The 26,888-nt window shown below is 43.2% G+C and overlaps 1 protein-coding gene across 2 annotated transcripts in view; it reads left to right on the top strand.

Moving 5' to 3' along the window:
* Positions 1–26,888, top strand: part of LOC111951615 (pro-neuregulin-3, membrane-bound isoform) — a 418,024-nt gene that overhangs the window by 242,381 nt on the left and 148,755 nt on the right. For both annotated transcript variants that reach the window (XM_023969796.2, XM_023969795.2), the window contains exon 2: positions 16,776–16,905. In XM_023969796.2, the coding sequence (XP_023825564.1) occupies positions 16,776–16,905 (130 nt within the window). The remainder of the gene's footprint in view (positions 1–16,775; positions 16,906–26,888) is intronic.

The following is a 26,888-nucleotide window of genomic DNA, read 5'->3' as shown; positions in this document are numbered from 1 at the left end:
AGGGTTCTAACTGTAACCAAAAATGGTTCCTCAAAGGGTTCTCCTATGGGGACAGCTAAGAGAGAGAAAGAGAGAGAGAGAGAGATCTCTCTCTAATTTCAGCTCTGTCACTGCTAATCAGTGGGCTGTGCGATACAAATTACAGGGGGTGGGGGTAAGAACTAAGCATCATCAGGGGGATGAGTTAATGTGGGAATACACTGAAATTGACTGGCAACAAGATTATACTGGGAGAGTAGGAGGGAGAGAGAGAGAGAGAGAGAGAGAGAGAGAGAGAGAGAGAGAGGGAGGGAGAGAGAGGGAGTGAGAGAGGGAGGACGTGCAAGCAGCCATGAAAGTGAGGTGAGGCAACTGTGTGCGTGCTCCTGGGTGTTGACGTTTGAGTGAGAGAGAAATGCTCTGCCGCTCTTGTGGGCGTGTGTGTTCTTGACTTCACCCGCTCCCCCAGCCAGGGCCGTATGATCTAGCACTGTGTTGTAGCCTTGTGATGTAGGCAGGGAGCAACACAACCAGATCTTTCTTTACTGCTGCATTTTACTGTGCCATTTGTGTTGCTTCTTACTCTACTGTATTTATTAACATCCCCCCACCATCTATTGCCTTATGATGTGGGCCCCTATATGTAAGAGCCAATCAGTATAGTGCTGGAATAACACCAGGGCTTCATACAGGACCACATAAAGTGGCATTCAATGCCTGCATAATCTTCTCTTAATAATAGTTTTGACAACTTATGTTCTGGCATCAATTTCACCTTTCAGTAATTATTTAAATTGTTCACATTTGATATACGATATATCTGAAAGAATCATGTCATATTGTGGCATGGTCACAGAGTGTTAGGGCATTGCTTTCACAATGCTTTGCAGTCTCTGTRACAGCCACTTCAGGTGCATTGTTACATTATGGTCTATTCTTGTTATAAGTTCAGCATTTCACTTCTTTCTCTGTGTTGGTGTTCCCAGAGCCCTAACGAGCCGTACACAAAGAGGCATCAACCCTGAGAGTGCCTAACGATTTGCTTTAGAAATGGAGCTCTCCATTCACAGTTGCCAAGCCCTACAATAAAGGCCTGAATAAAAATACAGCCGACCTTATAGGGAGTGCTAGAAAGACAGAGCACGCCCCAGGGAGACCAGATGCTAAATTATCCCTCCAACTTTAACACACGCTCTAATCACATAGACTCACATAGACATATATTTTCTTTATTTTCTATATACTGTCATTCTTATTTTGTTCTAATTTGTGTATGTTTGATTATATTTACACGTTGTGTAAATATACGTTTTTTTCCCCAGTGTGAAAATATTATTCATGTTTACTTGTGTCCTGCTTTAGATTCATATGAATAGACAACCTGTTATTAGAAATCTGGTTGTATTTGAGAAAGAATCCCCACCCTAATGGAAGACTGCTGTGTTGAAAGTCTGCAGGACGCTGCGCTGGTACTGGTGGAGGCTGTTGAAGGGAGGCTGGGAAATAATGGCTGGAACGGCGCAGATGGAATGGCATCAAACACATAGAAACCATGTGTTTGATACCATTCCACTTACTCCGCTCAAGACATTGTTGCTGTATTTTTCTTTCTTAGCCTGAAGACCATTGATTTACATGCTGGGTTTGAGACTCGGTGTCATTGCATTTCTAGGGCATTTTGGGCACCATAAGAAACACATTTACTACATGTTTTCTTGGTCTTCACATGCATTATGCTGCATTCGCATATTGGAAATAATGGAAGCTCCGGCCCTGGAGAAAAAGCTTATGCTAAAATGATTCCATGCATATTGGACCTTTTGATTGTTGACTCATAATGCTGTTCAAGCTTAATTAAACAGAGTCCCCCCATCCCCCCATGCTTTCTCCATTGAGCATTCTGCTTCATAGGCTTGCCACCAATCAGCAGTTTGAGTCACAGGCTGGCCCGTACCCCATTGATTCAGTCATATCTTAACCCTTTTCTCCTTAGAACTGGGCCCTACTATCATGGTCCAATCAAAAATGATTCTCACAGCCGCACTTCCTCCTCTGTCGCCCAATCAGCATTCTGGTCCTGCCTTCAGTTTGCTTGCCGCAGACCATGTGTCAGGGGGGATATTGTATAATATAAAACCTGAACCCCGATCACCCCCCTCTTCCTCCCCACTCCTCATAGCACAACAACTGATGAGCATCTGGACAGAGCAGGGGCAGGCCAGTTCTAGCTGACCTGTGCTCATCTCGTGAATATAATTCCCCTAAGGGTACATACCCTGAACAAAAATATAAAAGCAACATGTGAAGTGAGCTGAAATAAAAGATCCCAGACCTTTTCCATACGCACAAAACACTGATTTCTCTCAAATGTTGTGCACAAAGTGAGCATTTCTCCTTTGCCAAGATAATACCTCCTGACAAGCGTGGCATTTCATTACACAGGTGAACCTTGTGCTGGGGACAATAAAAGGCCACTCTAAAATCTGCATTTTGTCACACAACACAATGCCACAGATGTCTCAAGTTTTGAGGGAGCGTGCAATTGGCAGGAATGTCCACCAGGGGTGTTGCCAGACAATTGAATGTACATTTCTCTACCATAAGCCACCTCCAATGTCATTTTAGAGAATTTGGCAGTATGTCCAACCGGCCTCACAACCGCAGACCATGTGTATGGTGCCGTGTGGGTGAGTGGTGGGTGGCGGTGGGGTTATGGTATAGGCAGGCATAAGCTACGGATAATGAACACAATTGCATTTTATCCATGGCAATTTGAATGCACAGAGATACTGTGACGAGATCCTGAGGCCCATTGTTGTGCTATCCATCCACCGCCATCACCTCATGTCCATATCGCAAGGATCTGTACACAATTCATGGAAGCTGAAAATGTCCAAGTTCATCTATGGCCTGCAAACTCACCAGAGATGTCATAAATTGAGCATGTTTGGGACGCTCTACCAGCATATATGTATTCCCAGTGATGTGAAATCCATAGATTAGAGCCTAATAAATTCATTTCAATTGAAATTATAGCCTTGAATAATTTATGGTCTGTCTAAAGCTGCCAATACTCCCAGCTCTGCCAGCCTACAGTACTATCTTGTTCATGCTGTCTATGTGAACATGCCTTTATACTTAAAGAAGTTCCAGATGAAGTTGTCTAATCAATGGGCAATTTGGTGCGACCATCAGAGGTCTGTCTCATAGTTGACAATAGAAGATGATGAAAATGTAGTACAATGAGGTCCTTATACAATACATGTTCAACAGGAAGAGAAAGACAGAGAGGGGGTAAATTGCAGTTATGCAAGCAGTCTGCTTCTCTCCCTCTCTCCTCTTTCTCTCCCTCTCTCCTCATTCTCTCTCTCTCTCTCGCTATGTTCTCTCTCTCTTCTCTTTCTCGCTGGATAGTATGATTATAAGCCCAGAGCCACTGATGCTTCAGAGCGAGGACAATTGAACCTGTCCCTGAAGTAATAGCTTCCTCTAGAGCTTAATTAACAAAGTCACACTGTGTTTCGTTATATCAGGGGAAAGAACAGAAGCTGACAAATCGATCAGGAAATTCAGAGAGGGGCGAAGAGTGGAGCCAGGGAGGGGTGGTTGTCTCATTCTCTCAGATGTTCAAAGTTAGTGCTGTCATAGATCTTGCTATAAAATCAACACAAAGGCTTGACACTAATGCCATTTTCATGAATGTTCTGTTCACCCTTTGTGAGTGTTTACCTGCCTGTGTTTGTGGCTTTGATTATTTATAAATGGTTTCATAACATCAGACGACAAAAAATGTGCAATTAATCGTTACAAACAGTTAGTCTTACATAATGCAATTTACCATGGCGTTACTGATGGAGACGGACACTGATATTCCCAGACTCTCTTTGAACTGCACACTTACATTCCCCCTGCAGATCAATGATTAGATTTCCTGTAAATCTTYAAAGACCCTCTTATTGATCCAATTGGCCAGTAATCTTCCCTTGCTCTGTTTTGTATAATCTAGGGGAGTACAACTAGACCTGATGCAGCAGGGCACATTCACATGTATCATCAGGAGACTTCTGTCTGATATCTGAGAACACTGATTAGGGATTGAGGTTGAGTCGGAGTCTGTTGGATTTGTTTCTGTCGTTTTGAAAACACAGTTGAGGAAGGTTGATGGGTTGAAATGTCCACTCTTTATCCTCATCCCATTGCTAATGCACACATTTAAATATTTCTGATTAAATCAGTGGTCTCCAGATCTGTCCGGGTTTGAGGTGCAACTACAGTAAAGACTACTACTAAATATTACCCAGATGCATAGCAGGTGATCATTTGCCTATCAGAAACAGGTAAGTTCCACTAACACTCAGGGGAAGGTGACTTTCAGTCTGAAATACTGAGTCCAGTAATTTGATAGTGGGATAGAATACAGTGAAAACACTTGAACCTTCAATTGTAGATCTAAGTGATTCAGGTTAAAACTACTGAAGACGAACATTGACAGGCAGACTGCTGACACAACTTCCTCAAGCAATTATTATGCTGATAAAAACATTACATTGCAGAATCTCAGTAGAATGTGTGTTTAAACAATATCCCCAATGCAATGTCAACATCACCAATGTCAATTGCTCCCATGTTGCCATTGTCAAGATGTTGGAGTTATGTAATGACAGAGTAACACAATCTGAAATGGACACATTAGCATTGCAGTACTGCTACAATGGAGATGGATGACTTATATACAGTTGTTAAATTACATGTGGTAGCAGAGGTTCTGAACTCCCTATAAAATGCATTTAGGGCAGCAGGTAGCCTAGCAGTTAGACAATTGGGCTGGTAACAGAAAGGCTGCTAGTTTGAATCCCAGAGCCAACAGGAGGAAAACAGTTTGATGTGCCCCTCAAACTATGCTCTTGCATCATGAAGACAACTTTCCTAACAATGTTTGACCCCTACTAGCTTTTGACCTCTTGACCTTTTGACTTACAGTATGTGATTTAACATCCACTGTTTTAATAGATTTCAAAGAATTTTGGTTGATGTTGACACCTCTGCTTTAGGGGGTTTTGCACTCAAAACAAGATCTTTGGACAAGACAAAACATTTAAGCCGTTCCATAAATCCAACCTCCCAATCTGACCACTATTTCAGAACAACCAAACAGTGTTTCTGAGACCGATTCCAGCATCATTGAGACAAACATAATAGGGACAAACATCATTAGCCCAGCATCATTGGGAAAGGCATCATTCGCCTATACAGTGTCAGACGGGAGGCAGATAAAAGGTGATAAAAGGGCAGTGTTGTCCCTCTCCTCTCTAATCCTTGGCCTGATGGAAGGACAGTGTGTCCTCATCTCTCTAATCCTTGCCTGATGGGATATAGTCTAGAGGTAATAGGGGACCATTTAGGATTGTAGTCTGGAGGGTAATAGGGACCATTTTTAGGATTGTAGTCTAGAGGTAATAGGGACCATTTAGGATGTAGTCTAGAGGTTAATAGGGACCATTCAGATTGTAGTCTAGAGGGTAATAGGACCATTTTAGGATGTAGTCTAGATGTAATAGGGACCATTCAGGATGTAGTCTAGAGGGTAATAGGGTACCATTTAGGATGTAGTCTAGAGTTAATAGGCGGACCATTCAGGATGTAGTCTAGAGGTATAGGGGACCATTCAGATGTAGTCTAGAGGTAATAGGGGACCATTCAGGATGTAGTCTAGAGGTAATAGGGGACCATTCAGGATGTCAGTCTAGAGGTAATAGGGGGACCATTGTCAGGATTGTAGTTCTAGAGGTATAGGGGACCATTTAGGATGTAGTCTAGAGGTAATAGGGACATTCAGGATGTAGTCTAGAGTAATAGTGGACCATTCAGGATGTAGTCTAGAGGTAATAGGGGACAAATTCAGGATTGTAGTCTAGAGGTAATAGGGGACCATTCAGGGATGTAGTCTAGCAGGTAATTAGGGGGAACATTCAGGATGTAGTCTAGAGGGTGAATAGGGGACAATTTCAGGATGTAGTCTTAAAGGTAAAGGGGCACCATTCAGGATGTAGTTCTAGAGGTAATAGGGACCATTTAGGATGTAGTCTGGAGGTAATAGGCAACCATTTAGGATTGTAGTCTAGAGGTTAATAGGGGACCATTTAGGTGTTAGTCCTAGAGGAATAGGGGACCATTTCAGGATGTAGGTCTAGAGGTAAATAGGGGAACATTTAGATGTAGTCTCTAGAGGTAATAGGGGACCATTCAGGAGTAGTCTAGATGTAATTAGGGGACCATTCAGGATGTAGTCTAGAGGTAATAGGGGACCATTTATGATGTAGTCTTAGAGTAATGGGACCATATTCAGGATGTTTGTTCTTAGAGGTAATAAGGGGACCATTCAGGGATTTAGTCTAGAGGTGTAATAGGGGACCATCAGATGTAGTTTCTAGAGTAATAGGGGGACCATTCAAGGATGTAGTTCTAGAGGTAATAGGGGAACCCCATTTAGGATGTAGTCTAGAGGTTAATACCGGACCATTCAGGATGTAGTCTAGAAGCGGGTAATAGGGGACCATTCAGGCATGTAGGTCTTAGAGGTTAAAGGACAATTCAGGATGTAGTCTAGAGTAAAGGGACCATTCAGGATATGTAGTCTAGAGTTAATAGGACCATCAGGATGTAGTTCTAGAGGTAATTAGGACCATTAGGATGTAGTCTGGAGTAAATAGGGGACCATTTTAGGATGTAGTCTAGAGGTAATAGGGACCATAATTAGTTCTAGAGGTAATAGGGGACCATTTCAGGATTGTAGTCTAGAGGTATAGGGACCATTTAGGATGTAGTCTAGATGCTAATAGGGGACCATTCAGGATGTTTACTAGTCTTAGAGGTATAGGGACAGTTTAGGATGTAGTCTTAGAGGTTAATTAGGGGGACCATTCAAGGATGTAGTTCTAATGTAATAGGACCATTCATGATGCTAGTCTAGAGGTAATAGGGACCATTTTAGAGGATGTTAGTGCTTAGAAGGTAATTAAGGGGACCCCATTCAGCGATTGTTAAGTTCTTAGAGGTTGAATTATGTGGACCATTGCTAGGATTGGTAGTCTAGAGGTTAATAGGGACCATTCAGGGATGGTTATGGTGCTCTCACTGGCATCCTCTCTAATCCTTGGCCATGAGGTTAGGACAGTTATTTGTCTCGCCTCTCCTCTCTAATCTTGGGCTGATTAGTAAGGACGAGTGTGTGTGCGCCTCATCTCCTCTAATCCTGGCTCCTCTGCACTGAAAAGGGACAATGTTGTGACCTCGTTCCTTCTAATCCATTTGGCTTCTGATGGAGGTCTAGAAAGGAGTACAGTGTAGTTGGGTGTCCCTACCCTACTCTTCTTCATGAAGTGCGCTTGTCCTCGATGAAGAGGAAAAAGAGACAGTGTGGTGTGACACATCCTTTTCAGGGATTAACGGTTCTCTCTTAGAATCGGACTGCGGTGATGATAAAGGACAGTGTTGTCCCGTGTGCTGGCCTCTACCTCACATCATTCATGGGCCTGAGTGAAATGGATCGATGATGTGGTTCCCTCTCGATACCTTTCTAACCTGGTAATCTCCTGAGGTGACGGCATTAAGGAAGTATGCAAAGTGTGTCCCCTCTTCTCGTTTCTGGAGATGGCCTATATGTAGGCCTGATGGAAGGACAGTGTTGTTCCCTACTCCTCTCGTACAGGTGCACGAGAAGTGACGGTGTCTCCTTATCTTGGATGAGAGACATGGTCCTCATCTAGTATCTAGTGAGGATCTTCTAGATGTCCTTTGATGCGCAGTGGAGCACTTTCCCTCGGTCCTTTAATCGCCTTTGCTGCGGATGATAGGTAGACAGTGAATAGCTTCCTCCATTAACTTGAGTCTCTCAGAGATGTATGCAGTAGTGGGCTCTCTCGCCTATTAGATCCTTGGCCTTGTAATGAAAAGGCACAGTGTTGTCCCTCTCCTCTATAATCTTTGGCCTGATTGGAAGGAAATTTATGTGTTCCTACTCCTTTCTAATTCCTTGGCCTGCTTGGAAAGGTGCAGATGATTTGTTCGTCTCCTTTCTCAATCCCTTTGGAGCCTGATACGTAAGGACAGTTTGTTGTCCTCTCCTCTATATCTCTTTGGCCTGAATGGAAAGACAATGTTGTCCCTCTCCTTTCTAATCCTTGGCCTGATGGAAGGACAGTGTGGTCCCTCCACTTTATAATCCTTGGCCTGATGGCGTGAGCAAGGCTGTGACTAATCTGCCAGATAAAGGAGACCAGAGGTGCATGGTGCCAGCATATAGATAGAGGTATTAAAGAGCTCTCTGGCATATTTTACGACGGTGTGGGCCTAATGCACTGTTGACATGTGATATTGCAGAGAAAGGCCTGGTATATGAATGTCGACTGGTGATGAGAACAGGGATGGAACAAAGCTAAAGGACATTTAACTGTGGCGGTCGGTGCAGGTGGATGTATCGTCAGTAGGCTGTGGAGAGACGAGAGAGAGAGAGAGAGAGAGAGAGAGAGAGAGAGAGAGAGAGAGAGAGAGAGAGGAGAGAGAGAGAGAGAGAGAGAGAGAGATATTGGGTCAGCTTTGTGGCTAGACTGGAAAGACAAGATATAGACAGATTAGTCAGTCAGAATATCCCTACCTGCCAGATGTCACTGAAAGCATGTGCATGTGATTGTGTCTCTGTGGGGGTGTGTAGTCAGTGAATGCAAATGGAGGTGTATTTTGAATGTATATTTCCTTCCATGTATTTAGTTTGTTCAGGGTCCCACTGTGCAGCGTGAACCAGGCATTCCTGGTCAGACACGTCATGCTATAGACAGAAAATATGCCATGCAGCAGCAGTCATGGCTTTGCCACTGCCTCTGTGTATCTAATTCCCCATTACTCCGCTGACCAGTGTCACCCACCACACACAACACACGCACAACACACACACCACACACACACACACCACTACAACACACCATCACACACACACACACACACACACACACACACACACATCACACACACACACACACACACATCACACATCCACACACACACACACACACACACACACACACACACACACACCTCAGTACCTATAGACCTAACCATTGTGCTAGGGAGATTGCTGTTCTTTTGTCCATCATTGGTTGCATAAATAGACTGGGGGCCAATCTGGAGAGAGTGAGCCACGTACTCAGTGTAGCCTGGGGAGAGAGGGGATGAGAGATGCCCTTCCTTTTGTACTAGGAAATTGCCATTGACCCCCTTAGTCCGAATGGGAGGCTAGAGGGAGGTGGACAGGATAGCAGGTAGTGAATTGTGGAATGAGAGATGACAGCAGGAAGGATTGAGGGTGAAAGAGGAGCACAAAACGCACATAACAAACAAACATGTCCCCCCAGTGCATGCTGTTCTGGATCCCTAAGTGTTTGCCTCTGTGTGACTTCAGTGATTGGCATGACCTCAGAGTGGGACAGGTCAGTGGCAACTCTTCTCAGTGGAACAGAGGCTACAATCTGAACTAAAACTGTATAATATCATGATGTCATTAGGCACATTAGCACCTGAGTTTTTAATTGAAGTGAGCCGGGTGGACTACTGGTCATGGGGCTGATAGATGCTACAGTCCTCATTCATTAGAACCACATTTTACTTGAAGTTTTCCATATTAAATGGGTATCTTGGTAATGTTTATCAACAATTAACATAGTAAGAAATACCAACAATTCATTAGAGAAACATACAGTACGATATAAGTATAACGGATTACTACACATCCCACAGAACAGCGGAGGAGCACTGGATCCCCTTAATTTGAAAAAGCTAATTATTAGTTTGGACATTTGAGTCATTATCTTGAGACTACTATTCAGCTAATGGTGTAATTTGAAATATGAAATGTTTGCTACACTGAGATTCATGGGCCATGAAAGGGGTTTAGACCACAGCCAGTTCTACTGTTACTAAACCAAACAAGAAACAGCAGAATGATTCCAGGTTGTTCCTGTTCCCTCAGGGGACATCCATCTAACACGCCTCTTTTTGAAATGAAAAAGGCTTTAAAAATGAAACATCTGATGTAGGGCGGTAACCTAGCGGTTAAGAACGTTGGGTCAGTAATTGAAAGGTCGCTGGTTTGAATCCCCCTAGCAGACTAGATGAAACAAATCAGTTGGTGTGCCCTTGAGCAAGGCACTTAACACTATTTGCACCTGTAAGTCGCTCTGGATAAGAGCGTCTGTTAAATGACTAAAACGTAAATGGAATGCTTGTCATATGCATTACTGACTAGCGTGTCACAGAGAAAGATATAGTACTGAGAGGACAGTACAGGGCATTCCTACTATAACAACTATTTCACTGCAGGAACCCTTGTTTCCCATTTTTGGCCCACTTCGTTCTGTGTTGTCGTTATACTCTCTGTTCCTTGGGCGATCGATACTCAGCGACCTTCACTATCAGTCAGACTCCCAGGCAATGCATCGGGGGAATGTCACTTTTGAAGGACGCTATTACCACGGCGCCCACGGGAATCTCATTCCTTAACCTCCTCCAACGCTTACTTGCACAACACAAACACACTCCCAGAGAAACACAAACCCGAGACTGAAGGATGCGACAGAGAGCATAAGGTCTATTTCTCAACTTAGAAATCACAATGTCCTAAAGTGTTCTTCACACCCTGCCATCACAACATCACCTCTCTATGTGAGCAGTGAAACACTACACCCATCTCAAACCAATCACTCAAATCGCTGAGCTGACATACTGACCGAACAGAACGATCTCTGCAGTTTGGAGTGCCCTGAGGAACTCCCTGAAGTGAAGTGGAGCTCTATAGTTTTAGCCCTGGGTGTCTCTGCCTCAATCATTACCACAGTTCCATACAGCAGGGTTTCCCAAATTCGGTCCTGCCCCCCACGTGCACGTTTTGGTTTTTACCCTATCACTGGGGGGGGGGGGGGGGACGAGAGGAGACGAGAGTGGAAACCTGTGTTATCCATGTTATCCGTGTTATCCATGACCTAATAGTGGTGCATTGATCTGATGGGAGGGACTCTCCTCAGATGAGTCTAGATCAGTGTTTCCCAGCCCTGGTCCTCATCTCATTGGGGGCTTGATGATTAGCTGACAAGTTGAATCAGGTGTGCTTGTCCAGGGTTTCAATAAAAAGGTGTACTGTTGGGGGTACTGGAGTACTGGAGTTGGGAAACACAGGTCTAGATGTCGCCTGGGTTCCTCTGAGATTGACAGGCAGCTGTCTCCTTATGAAGTCATCTGTCCTTGGATGCCCAACTTTCTTTTGAAGAGTCGTGACATCTCCATAATTCATTACAAAAAGAGAAAATAGCTGTTGTACTGCCATCATCTTTGGGCAGTTTGTGATGCTGAATAGCCAACATGCCTAGCATAAAAATCAGGTCTAGGTTGTTTAAAACAATAGAGGCTCTCCAGTGTGCTTCGTGGATGTTGGCTACTTGACGATGTGGACCTCTGGTTGAGAGACTCTCTGCATGCACAGACAATATCATCCAGAGGAACTGAGGCTCGTTTCACTGGGTGTGTTGTCACAGAGGGGAACATCTCCAGTAAGAGTGCCTCTCAAAGTCTGGCACAGCAAGGGAAGTGCTCTTAACCCCAAATTAAATATATTTTTATGCCAGGGAATCTAAGTGTAACATCACCAGAGCCAATGGGAAGGACTCTCAGGCAAGGCCCAGGGAACATTATACTGTAGGGATGATGTTGGAGCAACACCAAAGCATTGCTTGTAGAAGGACAAATTAGAATGGATATGGACATTATGTACATGCTGGCTGTCCTTGTGAGCTTTATTCAGTGATAATGACAGCCCTTTCTGAATCTACTCCGTTCTACTCCTTCCTCTATGAACAACAGCAGAATTAGACTTAATTGTATTTCTGATCCCTCGGAAACTCATCAAAAAACTCCCAGCTCATAGACGGTTTTAGGATGATGTTAATAAGACACCGCCGAGCTGAATAAGACAATTCTGAGCCATTAGTAAAATCAACTCATAAAAGTTTATCTTAGCTGGTAATCATGACAGTTTGAGGCAGCGCAAAGGAAATATAGTGATGACACTAATTAACATTGTTGCAAATGATGGGGAATAACCAATCACAATGAGGCATCGCCAGTTGTAAACTCGACATGGCACACTTCTGACAACCACAGTGAATGTGACTGTACATAAAACGTTGTAATGGTAAAACGTTTGATATAATTTCCGCCTGACACGATCACTTTGCCTACTCTTAACTAATATGTTGGCATGCATAACCTTTTTTTAACCAATTCTGATGGTTGTTAAAAACGGAATTTTTACAATATTACCGTTATATCAACACACTCACTAGCCACCCCCGTTTAACAACTCAACATCACTTTGGCACGGTAGGCATCAAGTCACTTGCCAATAATGTTGCATGCCTAATATAGATATATATTTTTAACAACGTGATGTTGGTCTCTAAATGGATAACTTGAAGAACATGATGTAGAAAATTACATAATCGAAAGATTTTAATTTATTTATTAGCCTAGTCTAGTTTAGTCATATCATACGTTTTTTGTCATATCATGGGAAATAGGCTTCACGTGAAATCATTGTCAAAAGCACAAGAGATTGGCTACTGTGCATGTAGGTCTATATTATTTATGGATGGAGCATAAATACACTGAACAAAACAAAAACGCAACATGCAACAATTTCAAAGATTTTACTGAGTTACAGTTCATATAAGGAAATCAGTCAAATGAAATAGATTTATAGGGGCCTGATCTGTGGATTTCACATGACTGGGAATACAACCATGTTTGTCACAGATACTTAAAAGAAAATGTAGGGGCGTGGATCAGAAAACCAGTCCTGAGTGGCGCAGCGGTTTAAGGCACTGCATTGCAGTGCTAGATGCTTCACTACAGACCTGGGTTCAATCCCGGGCTGTATCACAATGTCACGGCCGTCAAATGAAGTAGACAAAAGTGCAGCGTGGTGAGCGTACATATTCCTTTTTTTTATTAGGATGACGCCGACAAAAACAATAAACAATACAAAAACAACCGTGAAGCTTACAGGGAATTAGTGACACAAACAAAGTTAACCTCCCACAAAGACAGGTGGGAAAAAGGGATACCTAAGTATGGTTCTCAATCAGAGACAACGATAGACAGCTGTCCCTGATTGAGAACCTTACCCGGCAATTTTTTTTAAAATACAAATAATAGAACTAAAGAACATAGAATACCCACCCCAAATCACACCCTGACCAAACCAAATGGAGACATAAAAAGGCTCTCTAAGGTCAGAGCGTGACCCAAAGGTGCGGACTCCGGCCGCAAAACCTGAACCTATAGGGGAGGGTCTGGGTGGGCATCTATCCACGGTGGCGGCTCAGGTGCGGGACGCAGACCCCGCTCCACCACTGGCTCACCTCACTTTGGTGGCACCTCTGGTGCGGGGACCCTCATCGCCGACCCCGGACTGGGACCCTCGCTGTGGCCCCGGACTGAGCACCCTCGCTGCGGGCCCCGGACTGGGCACCCTCGATGCGGGCCCCGGACTGGGGACCGTCGCTGTAGGCTCCGGACTGGAGGCCGTCGCTGGAGGCTTCGTGCCATGACTCCTCACTGGAGGCTTCGTGCCATGGATCATCACTGGAGGCTTCCGCCCATGGGATTCACTGGAGCTTTCTCTGTGATTCAATGGGTTCTACATCGGATCAGTCACTGGAGGCTTCTTGCCCATGGATTCACACTGAGGCTTCTCGTGCCATGGAGACACGCAGCTTCTGCCATACTCCTCACTGGAGGCTTCGTGCCATGGATCATCACTGGAGGCTTCTTGCCATGGATCATCACTGCGAGGCTTCTTGCCATGGATCATCACTGGAGGCTTCTTGCCATGGATCATCACTGGAGGCTCGTGCCCATGGATCATCACTGGATGCTTCTTGCCATGGTATCATCACCTGCGGAGGCTTCTGCCATGGATCATCACTGGAGACATCGTGCCACTGGTCTCAACTGATGCTTCTTGCCAATGGATCACACTGGAGCTTCGTTGCCAATGGATCATCACTGGAGGCTTCTTGCCATGGGTATCCACTGGAGCTTCCGTGCCATGGATCATCACTGGAGGTCTTCTGCCATGATCATCACTGGAGGCTTGTACCTGGATCATCACTGGAGGCTTCTCTGCCATGGATCATCACTGGAGGCTTCGTGCCATGGATCATCACTGGAGGCCTTTGCCATGGGATCATCATGGAGGCTTCTTCATGGATCATCACTGGATGAGGAGACGTTGGGCAGTCTGTACGTGGAGCTGCCACAGGCTCACCAGGGCTGGAGACATACAGGAGGCTTAGTTCTGGGCTTAGGCACAGGACTCACCAGGCTGGAGAAGACATACCAGGAGGCCTTGTCCTTGGCAGAGGCACCGGATACACTGGGCCGCTAGAGGCGCACTGGAGTCTCCGAGCTTAGAGCCTGCACAACCGTCCTGGCTGGGTGGTTATCTTCCTCTGCAAATGCTGCGGGAGCTGCACAGGACGACTGGGCTGTGCAGACGTGACCGGAGACACTATACACAGTGCTGGCGCCAGGATTATACTGGTCTCCAACCTGACTCAGCCAATCTCCTTGTGTACACCCCCCCCCCCCCCCATGAACATTCTTGGGGCTGCCTCTCGGGCTTCCGTTGCTCAGCCCAACTGATTCCCTCGTAACGATGCCGTTCCGCCTTTGCTGCCTCCAGCTCTTCCTTGGGATGACGATATTCCCCAGCCTGCCTCCAGGGTCCTTTACCGTCCAGGTTTTCCTCCCAAGTCCATGAGTCCCGCTTACCACGATGCTTGGTCCTTTCGTGGTGAGAGGTTCTGTCACGGCCGTCAAATGAAGTAGACCAAAGCGCAGGATTGACCTGTGAAATGTTGTCCCTTCAATGTTTGTGCGAAGTTGCTGAATATTGGTGGGAACTGGAACACGCTATCATACACGTCAATCCAGAGCATCCCAAACATGCTCAATGGGTGACATGTCTGGTGAGTATGCAGGCCATGGAAGAACTGGGACATTTTTAGCTTCCAGAAATTGTGTACAGATCCTTGCGACATGGGGCCATGCATTATCATGCTGATACATGAGTTGATGGCAGCGGATGAATCGCACGACAATAGGCCTCAGGATCTCGTCACGGGATCTCTATGCATTCAAATTGTCATGGATAAAATGCAATTATGTTCATTGCCCGTAGCTTATGCCTGCCCATACTACCATGGGGCACTGTTCAGAATGTTGACATCTTTAAACCACTCGCCCATACACATGGTCTGTGGTTGTGAAAAAATAGTGCACCTGTGCAATGATCATGCTGTTTAATCAGCTTCTTGATATGCCACAACTGCCAGGTGGATGGATTATCTTGGCAAGGAGAAATGCTCGCTAAAAGAATAACACAATTTCAGAGAAATACGCTTTTGTGCATACAAAACATTTCTGGGATCTTTTATTTCAGCTTATGAAACTGTTCAGTGTAGAAATATGATCATATAGAAACAACTTCAAAGCAATTGCATGTGGCACCGGAACCACTGACTTGCTGCAATGTTCTACTATCAAGACACCTGCTGGTAAGGTGCTCATGAGGTGTCGTAAATGTCTGTAGACTAGGTGTGATTCTTATGACTAAAGAGGCTTCATGCATAGCTTTTATTTTTACCCATAAGTGTAGGAGTAAAATGTCTCTATTCTTAGCACTTATGATCCATTTTCTACTATGAGACACTTTGTCGATACAGGCCCGGTGTGATGAACTAAATCCTCAGGAGTTGTTTTGTTTCAAATACTGTCTAAAGTCTAAATATTGGTGGGAATTGCACTTTAGGTTATAATTCATTGGTTATATTTCACCACACAAGCTCAATCAAGTGTAATGAAAGTAATTGAAAGAAAACAAATACTATTTGAACCTAGGTCTGCTAACTTACAACTCTTTGCAGGACTACAGATGTAAATTAGTTCCTTAGCTACGTAACTCCAACACATTTACATGGATTTGTAAGCTGAAATGTTGATTAATGTGTACTGTCACTGTATAATAAACAGCATACGTAAAATGAAAAACACAACAGCACGGCTCAACTCCAGTTTAGCTAGGCTAACTCCCCATGTATGAAGGACCATTGAGGCATTGCCTAGCTTTTTAATAGAACTGTCATCACTTAGGCAAAGTTGATATTCTCCCCACAGCGTAAGCTCTGTGTAGGCTTGGTGTTATTGATAATTGAGAGGAGTCAAGTTCCAAACACTGCAGACATTCACAGCAGGTCAGCTTATCAGCATTCCTCATTCATCTTCTCTCAGTGACGTACCAGGTGCTGGGCAAACACTCTGGACTTTGTATTAAGTTTACATACAGTGTATTACAGCACGTTCACTTTCACACAGACAAATAGGAAAACACTCACATGGCCACTCCTGCTGCAGCAGAGCGGGGCTTGGCATTATCGGGCATTTCTGGGGAATTTGTTGGGAGGATTTGTTCTTTTCTTGGAGTGCCTTGTTGAGTCCTATGTGTTGCATTTGTGACACGCGGTGTGCATGGTCATTTACGACTCAGACTTGGATAGGAAACACATATCTTATCGTGTGAATTTGAACTGATGAAGTGTGTTCCTTGTTTTTTTTACTAACATTATCTCTTTCTTTTTTTCCTCTCTCTTTCTCTGTCTCCCTTTTCTGTCATCTCTCTATTTTCCCTGCAGCATCACCCACCATTCCTCCATTGGTCTCAGAGCATTTCAAGCAATGTCACGAGAAGGACCTGGCCTACTGCTTGAACGATGGAGAATGCTTCGTCATCGAGACGCTGAGTGGTCCACACAAACACTGCAGGTGCGGCGACTGTGTGTGTGTGTGTGAAAGAGGCATTAGAGAGGGTAGATTGAGAGAGTCTACTGTTATAGACTGATAAGTGTTCCACATTATTTTTTCCAAAAAACAGTATCTGGGACCATGTCTGTGAGGTGGTGAGTTTGATGGTGACTATTAGTTGACCAGCTGTGGTGCATAGAGTCCCTTTTCTGTCAGATTTAAAGTGGCATTTTTACACCCAAAGGGTGGTCTCAGAGAAAACAACTACAATCATGTGCAACACGTGTTATTCAAAGCTTGAAATCGAATTGGAACAGGTTCTTCACAAGTTACCCACCCCAAGTTACAATGGCATAGAGGAATGAATAAGTTAACATTCCTAATTGATGAGCCAAGAAAATTAAGAGACCATGGTCCACGTTTGAATTGTAATTGGTGAAGTAGTTTAAGTCGTTGTACTTATTTGACTACTACTCGGAGGCACTTAGCCTTTTCAAACACTGGGCCTCTCTAATTACGTCCCAGAACAAACTCCTTCCAAATCATAACCTGAGGACTTCCAGTCGGCTGGCTGTTCAAAGACTTCTGTTATGTCACCTGTTCTGAAGGGACCAGGTCACCGAAGGCCTGATGTTTTAATGCTGAGGAGTTGTTACTGTGCCAGCCATGGAAATTCTCTGAAAGTATGTCACACATAGAAGTAATGCTGCCAAGAGTACTACACACACACAGTCACACACACATCAAAAGGAATCTCAGAGAGTAGTGGATTTTCTGGGTTTTAGACAGTGCTACTTTATGGTTATTTGACTCGGGTCAAAACTCACCTCAGGTATGGCCCAATGATGTATATAAACCCTGGATTGCTGATGCTATGCAATGGGAGGTTTTGAAGCCAGCTGTCGGGCATATTGGCACTCCCCAGAAGAATCAGTCCTGCATAGAAATTAATGGAATTCTACATTACTTCAATTAAATGTTTCAAGGACAAAATTACATCTATTTAAGTTTTTTTGTTGTTGTAGTGGGGACAGTAATATTAGAACTTAAATAAATCTATACTTTAAGGAAAATGTTTTTATGTATATGTTTAATATGTTTTGACCATGACAGCTTGCTCAATTTCCACATTATTTATTACAAGATTTAGTTGTTGTTTAGGGTTTAGTGAATGATTTGTCCCAAATACAATGCTTTTACTTTTTGAACTTATTATAACTTATTCCTTGCCACCCATGCTGAAATTAACTGCAACTCTTTGTTATGGGTTGCAGTCATTTCAGTTGCTGTAGTAGCTGACGTGTATATTGTTGAGTCATCCGCATACATAGACACACTTTACTCAAAGCCAGTAGTATGTCATTAGTGAAGATTGAAAAAAGTAAGGGGCCAATACAGCTGCCCTGAGGAATTCCTGATTCTACCTGGATTATGTTGGAGAGGATTCTATTAAAGAACACCTTTATCTATCCACAATATAGCAGGGGGTGTAAAGCCATAACACATACATTTTTCCAGCAGCAGACTATGACTGATAATGTCAAAAGCCACACTGAAGTCTAACAAAATAACCTCCATCTTTTTATCATAAATTTCACCTGTCATTTGTGTAAGTGATGTGCTTATTGAATGTCCTTCCCTATTATTGTGCTGAAAGTCTGTTGTCAATTTGTTTACTGTAAAATAGTATTCTATCTGGTCAAACACAATTCTTTTCAGAAAATGTACTAAGGATTGGTAACAGGTTGATTGGTTGGCTGTTTGAGCCAGGAAAGGGGGCTTTACTATTCTTAGGTAGCGGAATGACTTTTGCTTCCCTGAAGGCTTGAGGGCACACACTTTCTAGTATGCTTAAATTGAAGATATGGCAAATAGGAATGGCAATATTGTCTGCTATAATCCTCATAATTTTCCATCCAATTTGTCAGACCCCGGTGGATTGTCATTGTTGATAGACCCCCCCAAAAAATAATCTTCCACTACTTATCTAAGTGAGTTTATAGCAAGTTATTGACTTCATGAACCTTGTTTCTTAGGCTACATATGTTAACGTGAGCTATTTTTTGTACTTTTCTGGGATGCTTGATTATTTTCATTGCTTTACTAGGAAGCTTAGCAGAAGTGGACATGCTCATGCTATTTATGTTAGGTCAGGGTGAGCTGCACACAGTGGACTTCCTACTAGGACACACCGCCTCAGTGCCTACAGCATCACTCTGGTTCATAGGCACATGATTACTGTATACAATAGCAGTGGGATCAGCAGAGACATTCAGGGCAGTAATTAGGTTATTTACATTGTGTCTTCCAATGCCCCTGGGATAATGTACATTTGCTGAAGCATTATGACAACTCAGAGACACAATGGTTGGGATTAACTGAGCTGGTCTTGGGTCATTGATAAGTAATTGTCTCAATGCAGCCTTATAATGCTGTGAAAGGATCCAGGAACCCAAATGATTTGGGTGGATCCCATCCTCCTTCTAAAATTAGCTTTGTTTCCAGAAGGTATCAAAATTGTCAGTAAATGATACACCCACAGAGCTGCAATTGTCTCGTTGCCAGTTATGGAGGGTTAAATGTCTTCTAAAACATTAAATGCCACGATTTAGGGAGGGCAAAGGGCCAGATATTATGGAGAGTTTGTTGGTGTCAAGCAGTGACCCAATCAGTTGTTTAAAATCCATCTTCAGCTGTTCTGAGCTGCCCTTCATAATGTCATTGAATCCCACATGAACTATGAAATACAATATTTCCTGATGCTGGTTTAAAACGTTTGGGAGCTGCTTATTGATGTCCTGTACTCGTGCTCCTGGATAGCACAACGTTTTTGCTCCAGGGACTGAGACATTTCTCACCATTCGACCTGCCCAATACAACGGTCAGGGGAGGGTCAAGATGGAGGTGCACTGGCATCAAAACAGTGCCTCCTGTTAGTGAACCTGTCCTCTCCAAGTCGGAGGACTATAACTTTAGGTGTATTTTCAAGACCAATCAGGTGGTGGTTGTTCTTCGTTGCCACCTGTTGCCATGGCAACACAGTCTGAAAGGACTGCTGGAGACTTTCGGAGGCCGAGGTTGCAGTGCAGGCTGGGCCTTGAACACATTGATACAAGCGGACAGTAAAGGCTTGAAAATATTTATTCTTCGCACCAGATGGGAGTTGGAGAGTTCCACATCAAGGGTTAGGTTCCTCCGAAAGCACCCTGATGGTGCAGTCTGCCCAACGCATCACCGGGGTCAAACTACCTGCCCTCCAGGACACCTACAGCACACGATGTCACAGGAATGCCAAATAGATCATCAAGGACATCAATGAACCGAGCCACGGCCTGTTCACCCCCCTATCATCCAGAAGGCGAGGTCAACACAGGTGCATCAAAGCTGGGACCGAGAGAATGAAAACAACTTTTATCTTAAGTTCATCAGACTGTTAAATAGCCATCACTAGCCGGCTTCCACCCGGATACGCAGCCCTGCATCTTAGAGGCTGCATCAAAAAGAACATGGAGTCACTGTGACTGTGTTGTATATTATACAGTGATTCCAGATACTGAGTGTGGATGATTTCTATAACATTAAGTGAGAGAGGGCTGATTTGATTGTTGGGAAAAAATGATACAATTATTGGTTGTTATTTGCCTTTGAAATGAAAGCACTCTCAACAATCAGGCCTATCATCATGGTTTCCAGTCAAAGGCCAGTCAATGAAGTAATAGTATTACCATTTCAGTTTCATCTCTCAACATTGTTAATGAGGCCTATTCTAACTGCATGTGTAAGGGTATATCATTGAACAATCCCTAGGCAATAGCCTCAGCAGACTGAGAGGGTCAGGGATAGAACACTGCATTGCATCTGAAATGGAAGAATGAGAATGTACACTGACTAAAATATAAATGCAACATGTAAAGTGTTGGTCTCATGTTTCATGAGCTGAAATAAAAGATACCATAAATCTTCCATACACACAAAAAGCATATTTCTCTAAAATGTTGTACACAAATGTGTTTACATTCCTGTTAGTGAGTATTTCTCCTTTGCTGCGGACAATAAAAGGCCATTCTAAAATTAGACGTTTTGTCACACAACACAATGCCACAGATGTCTCAAGTTTTGCGGGAGCGTGCAATTGGCATGCTGACTGCAGGAATGTCCAACAGATGTTAATTTCTCTACCATAAGCCACAATCCTTTACTCAACAATTTTCCATAGAATCATAAATTAACAATCAACTCCCTTTCCCTAAGTCTCAAAGTAGCTGAAAACCGCATCCCAAACTATTAATTCAGTTTATCAAACCACCATTTACTACTGTTAGGCTGGGGTTACACAAAGCAACTGTCACGCATTTTTAGTTGCAGTTGCAGGTTATGAGTAACATCATCTCAAGCAACTTTGCTGTTACGTAAATCAACTCAAACGTGATTAAAATGGCATGCAACAGCCAATCAAATTAAAGCTGCTTCTGTCATATGGTTTGGGAATTTTAAACTCACTCCATGTCATCTACTGCGTTACATTGTGATTTCACAAATTATTATTTGTGTATTCAACCGTTTCGTTATTGTGTAAGGATTGGTTTAGACAAAATGCAATTGCCAGCTCTGTTTGATCAAGCTAGATAGGGATGAACTCTCTCTGAGTCAAGTAATGCAACTTGTATTTTTATTTTGTAATGAATTTCAATGAAAAAGTGTTGCTTTGTTTTGTGGATGGCTCTCTCTCTCTCTCTCCTCTCTCTTCGCTCTCTCTCTCTCCTCTCTCTCTCTCTCTCTCTCTCTCTCTCTCTCTCTCTCTCTCTCTTCTCTCTCTCTTCTCTCTCTCTCTCTCTCTCTCTGTCTCTGTCTCTGCTCTCTTTCCCCCTCTCTTCTGTCTCTCTCTCTCTCTCTCTCTCTCTTCCCCCCCCTCTCTCTCTCTCTCTCTCTCTTCTCTTCTCTCTCTCTCTCCTCTCTCTCTCTCTCTCTCTCCCCTAGTGGTTACTTGAATAACAATCAGTTCCCTAATTGTGTGTCGACCAGGCCAGGCTTGGTCTAAGATAAGAGAGACCCAGGGCTTGAACACACAACAACCATGTTTATTTATTATATCTTTGGGGCGGGAATTCGATTTATTTTTCAGCGTCAACCGACTGTAAGGGCCTCCGTCTAGTTAGTAACAAGGAGACGTTAAGCCTTCCTCGCTGCCGTGGAACGGAAAAAGGCAATCCCATCTGTCACTGTGCGGCAGTGCAGGTTGGAAACGAGAGCTGAGATCCCTGCAAAGCCCCTGCCAATATTACTGAGGCTGAGACGCCATGCAGTTGGGCCTGTTTGCTTCTCCCTGGTAGAAAAGGGGTCTTATCTGAAATGAATGATCAAACTTCAGCATAATTTTGGTGCAATTAAATATTGTTTCCAACATACATTGCAAACATGTTACAAAACCTAAGCTTACTGGAGAGAACTTTACATGTACATGCCTTCTGGCTTATCTTTCTCTCACACACACATACTTACACACACACATGTACACACACGCGCTTACACACACACACGCTTACACACACATGCTCACACAGACACACACTTGACACAGACAGTCAGTCTGCAGTATTACAAACTATCCAGCACGCTGAGCAAGAATTTAGTAGCCTTGGTGCCAGCCTGTTTCTTTTCCCTGACAATGACAATGGAGTAGGCAAAAGCACAAACAGATCTGGGACCAGGATAAGATCAATGTAGAGAAAATCTAAACAGATGGCTGTCTTTTCTATTGCCTCACCGAGCCATTTGTTATTCATTGATCAGTTGCACTGAGGGATAGCAGTATGGGCAGGACTCTGGTGTCTTGGGCTTACACAAAGTAACTAGGCCTACAACTACTTTGAGTTCTTACGTTTTATTTTAGACTGATGTGGGGAACTGGAACGGTAGTGGTGTCGAGGAATCTGTGTCCATGATAAAAGGGCTGAGAAAATGATTTCCGAGAACTAGGCATGTGAAGCCTTAGCTTCATTTAAGTCAATGACTTGGTTCATTGTAACGGTTTCACTCCAAAGGACAAGTCCTATGCCCCGAGGAGGTCCTATGAGGACAATCAGTGTTGTGCAGCCTCTGGCAAAAAAAACCTGCATTCTCTATCAGATAATGATATACTGTTTTTCTGAGAAAGTTTGGGCTCCTTTCAGTCATGTCTGACAGCACTCATCATCTCGATTGACATTTGAGTTAGATAACAAGCAGAGTAAATCCTGGAGCAAACTGCTGTTCCAGAAAACAGTTTTTTTTTTACACTCCACCAAAGATCAGGGCGAAGAGGGAGGTAAGGAAAACACACAGATATAGAATCTTAATTTGATAACATATTTGAGGTTTAAAAAGGCTTCTGAAGTTTGTAATTTCCTCTTAGAAATTTCAAAATTGAAATGTATCAACCCCGACAAAAATGTCCATTAATTATAATAATTCACATTTCCTCTTGCTGCAGGTTTTTTTTCCTGCTCTAGCAAATTGGCTAAAATTAGGATTCTACATCTGTATGGGTTCGGATCTTCCTTCCTGGTGGTTTTCTAACTGTGTACTGTTGCCATAGACATTGAGAAGGATTCAATTCCAATTCTCTCAACATTTCTCCATTCCCACTTACCATTATCCTGGAATTTCCGTGTGTGTTCAGGGACGTCAGACAGTGATTTGATTGACGCTAGCCTAGAGGACATTAAGTGAAGCTGCTCGTTTTAAATATATAACCTCTCTTTCCCTCACCTGATAATTTCCACAGGGAGCTCCTGAGTACCCACAATGCACCTGAGCACAAGAGTGTGTCCGGTATATGGAGGGGGACAATTGTATTATGTGGTGTATTGTTTTTTGACTCCCTGTTATTCCATATAGTCAGCCTTGATGGGTAAGCCTTGGGGATGTGTGCATGTGTACGTGTGTGTGCGTGCGTGTGTGTGTGTGTGTGTGTGTGTGCGCCATGAATGATAAACAAACAGCAGATCCATTCTGCTCCCTGTCTGTATCCCGGCTGCATGAAAAACCCATCTGCTTCAGTAAAAAAAAAAGAAATATCTCCCCTCTTTTTCTTGTCTGTTCTTAATGCCATCGGAGCGTGAAATTGATTGTGTATCAGTGGGGGCTCGCCTGAGCCCTCTCTGAGTAATGAGTGCTTCTGATGCAGATGCATGTTTTCAAGGTTGGAGAAAATTAGGATAAGAGTCCAAATATTGTAGCTAGACAGAGAGTATCTGTAAATGAACCCTCACAGACGTGATTAAGTACACTCAGTATGCCAGGAAAACGGGAGAGGGAGAGACGACCGGGATGGGAATAGACAGAGGAGAGGGAGGGTAGAATCAGCTTTATCTGCATTTTGATTTAAGTATGGTAATGTTTGCAGAGCACATGCTCATAGTCTTGTATATCAGAAACACTCTGATTAAAGCAAATGCAATTACTGGTAATTAAAGACCTGATGTTCACTTGCCTATTGTAATCAGCCCTTTGTACAAGGTTAGATCAACACACTCAAGTGTAAGGAGTCATACCTATTTTTCATTTATTTTTTATTACAAGTGCTTATTTGAGTTTAAAGGGATAGTTTGGGATTTTGGCAATGAGTCAGAGTTAGATGAACTTGTGTATACCACTTTTATATATCTGTGTGCTGTTTGAAGGAAGTTGCTACTGTAACTAGTGTTAGTGCAATTGCTAACTAATGTTAGCGTAATGACTGGAAGTCTATAGTCTTTGCGCTAACACTAGTTAGCATTGGCTACGAAACTACCACCATCTTCCGTCATACATGAACGCAGAGACATAAAAATGGTATCTACGAGTTTCTCTTACATTGCCAAAATCCATAAATATCCCTTTAAATTCAAATAAGCATTGGTAATAAAAAAAATGAAACTCTGGGGAAGTAGATAAAGGGCCTCATTGCCAAAACCGCAAACTATCCCTTAAACACTTCCGCTGAGGCCCATTCTCTGCACAGATTTGTTTCACTATAGAAAAAGGTCTTCATGGCAGTAATTGAAACCCCTCTGTTCAGAGCAACGACCAAGATGATGTTGTCCTCTTACCAGAACAGTGACTAAGCTCCCACTCTACATAAATACAGTATGTGTGCTTGCCACTGTATATGCATTTGTGTGTACAGTATATACTGTATTTAATATGGACTACAAGCAGTAAAGGCAAACTACAGACAGAGAGCCTTTTTCTAATAACCGGTGGGGAATGTGTGGGTGTGAAATTATCATGACCCTCCCCAACAAATCCACTTTGGCTAATCATTCTACCTGATTAGCCTGAGATTAAGATCACTGTGTTATTTCAGGCCTGTTTCCTGCTCAAGGCGAGAGTTCAGTCAGAATGCAATTTCCCCACCTCTTGAAGTTTCAATTGATTAGTGTTGACGTCATTGTTCTTTCTAATTAATATGATTCAACAAGATAATTGTGCAAGTGTGTTAACATGCTGGGTTTGATAAATAGCAGGGAATTTCCAATTAACACCCACAACTGAGGTGATTCAGAATATTAGGTTCTTTGGCCATGAGGCCCACTAAAGGAATTATTCTGCGCCTTTGAACGACCTTCCTTATCTGCACTCATTGGAAAGCTAGTTGTTGCTTGTTAAGTAGGCTACAAACACAAGAAGAGAGAAATGTGTTTGCATGCTCACACCTACTCACACCCACTTCACGTGTTGCAGTACATTCAGCCTTCACTTAGATGTAGCGTAGTCTCATGCTTGAACAGGCATTGTATCTGTATCCATCCTTATCGCTTTAGAGACATTCTTCAACATGAGAACTGTGCTGATGGTTGTCTAGTTGAACCTTCCTCTGACAACTAGTAGTTATCTCTCAATTACCTTCTAGGCTGTCAACCCCACTGCTGTCATCAGGAGGGCGGAAGAGAGGTCGTCATAGCAATGGAGAAAGGTTTAATAGATGTTAAGGAATAACATTAAGCAGCAGACTTTATTCATATAGTCTCGCTCAGACATGCAGAAAACCACATACATTCATGCACATACAGTGATGATATAAGAAAGAGAGAGGGAGGGAAAGAAAGAAGTAGGAAGAGAGAAAGAGAGCAAGGGAGAGGGAGAAGAGAGAGAGAGAGAGAGAGAGAGAAAGAGAGAGAGAGAGAGAGAGGAAGGAGACGTAATTTTTTGGTGTTTATAATCAAGGCATCCCTTTCAAGTCAGAAGGTTTGATGTGCTAATGACATGCAAATGTATGCAAATGTTCCCTCCTTTTGCCCAAACTCGTATTGAGTTAGTGTAGCCCCTTTGCAAGATAGAGTGCTTTTACTAAAAATAAACACAGTTAGGGGGGAGAAGTAGTAATAAAAAAAATCGGGGCAAACATCCACAAACCTAAAAAAAAAAAATATATGAAAAAATCCATTAAACCTCGAGAAGCGTTATCCCAGAAGAAACAGAGGTGCATTGTAGCCTACAGCAGACAAGGAGAATTAGAGATATTGGGAAGAAGGAGATATTGGGAAGAAGTGTCAGAAAATAAGGAAAGCAGGGAGAGAACTTTCATGAAAGATTACAGGCCAGGAGACTTTGTTTAACAGTGATAGGAAACGAAGACAGCAGATGCTGAAATATTTAACAAGCATAGTAACTGCTACCTTAGAGCTATCTTCAGATGTAGGTTTTAATTTGAGGCCCATTACTTTGAGACGGTGCATCGCCAAAAGGTTAGACGTATCTATCAAGCGGTGTAGCTATCTATCAGGTATTTTTTCAGAAATTTCGGCGCAAAGAGAAGTGGTGCTTCCGTCTACCGGTCTTCTTATTCATGATGTCCCTGCTTCTGTGTTCACATCTGTCACTGTGTCTTTAGGTTATGATCTAATCAAAGCCCTGTGTCCAAGAAGGAACAATGAGCTCCTACTATGTTAGAGGTGGGCTTTTTTTTTGCAATCATCACTTGACGCATGATGTTAAAAGTGAGTGCATACACAAAGTACAGAGTGCTTGGTTGATGTCGCTAA

Source organism: Salvelinus sp. IW2-2015, linkage group LG25 (genome assembly GCF_002910315.2).
Source record: "Salvelinus sp. IW2-2015 linkage group LG25, ASM291031v2, whole genome shotgun sequence".
NCBI lineage: Eukaryota > Metazoa > Chordata > Actinopteri > Salmoniformes > Salmonidae > Salvelinus > Salvelinus sp. IW2-2015.
This window is presented reverse-complemented; position numbering and strand designations above follow the sequence as displayed.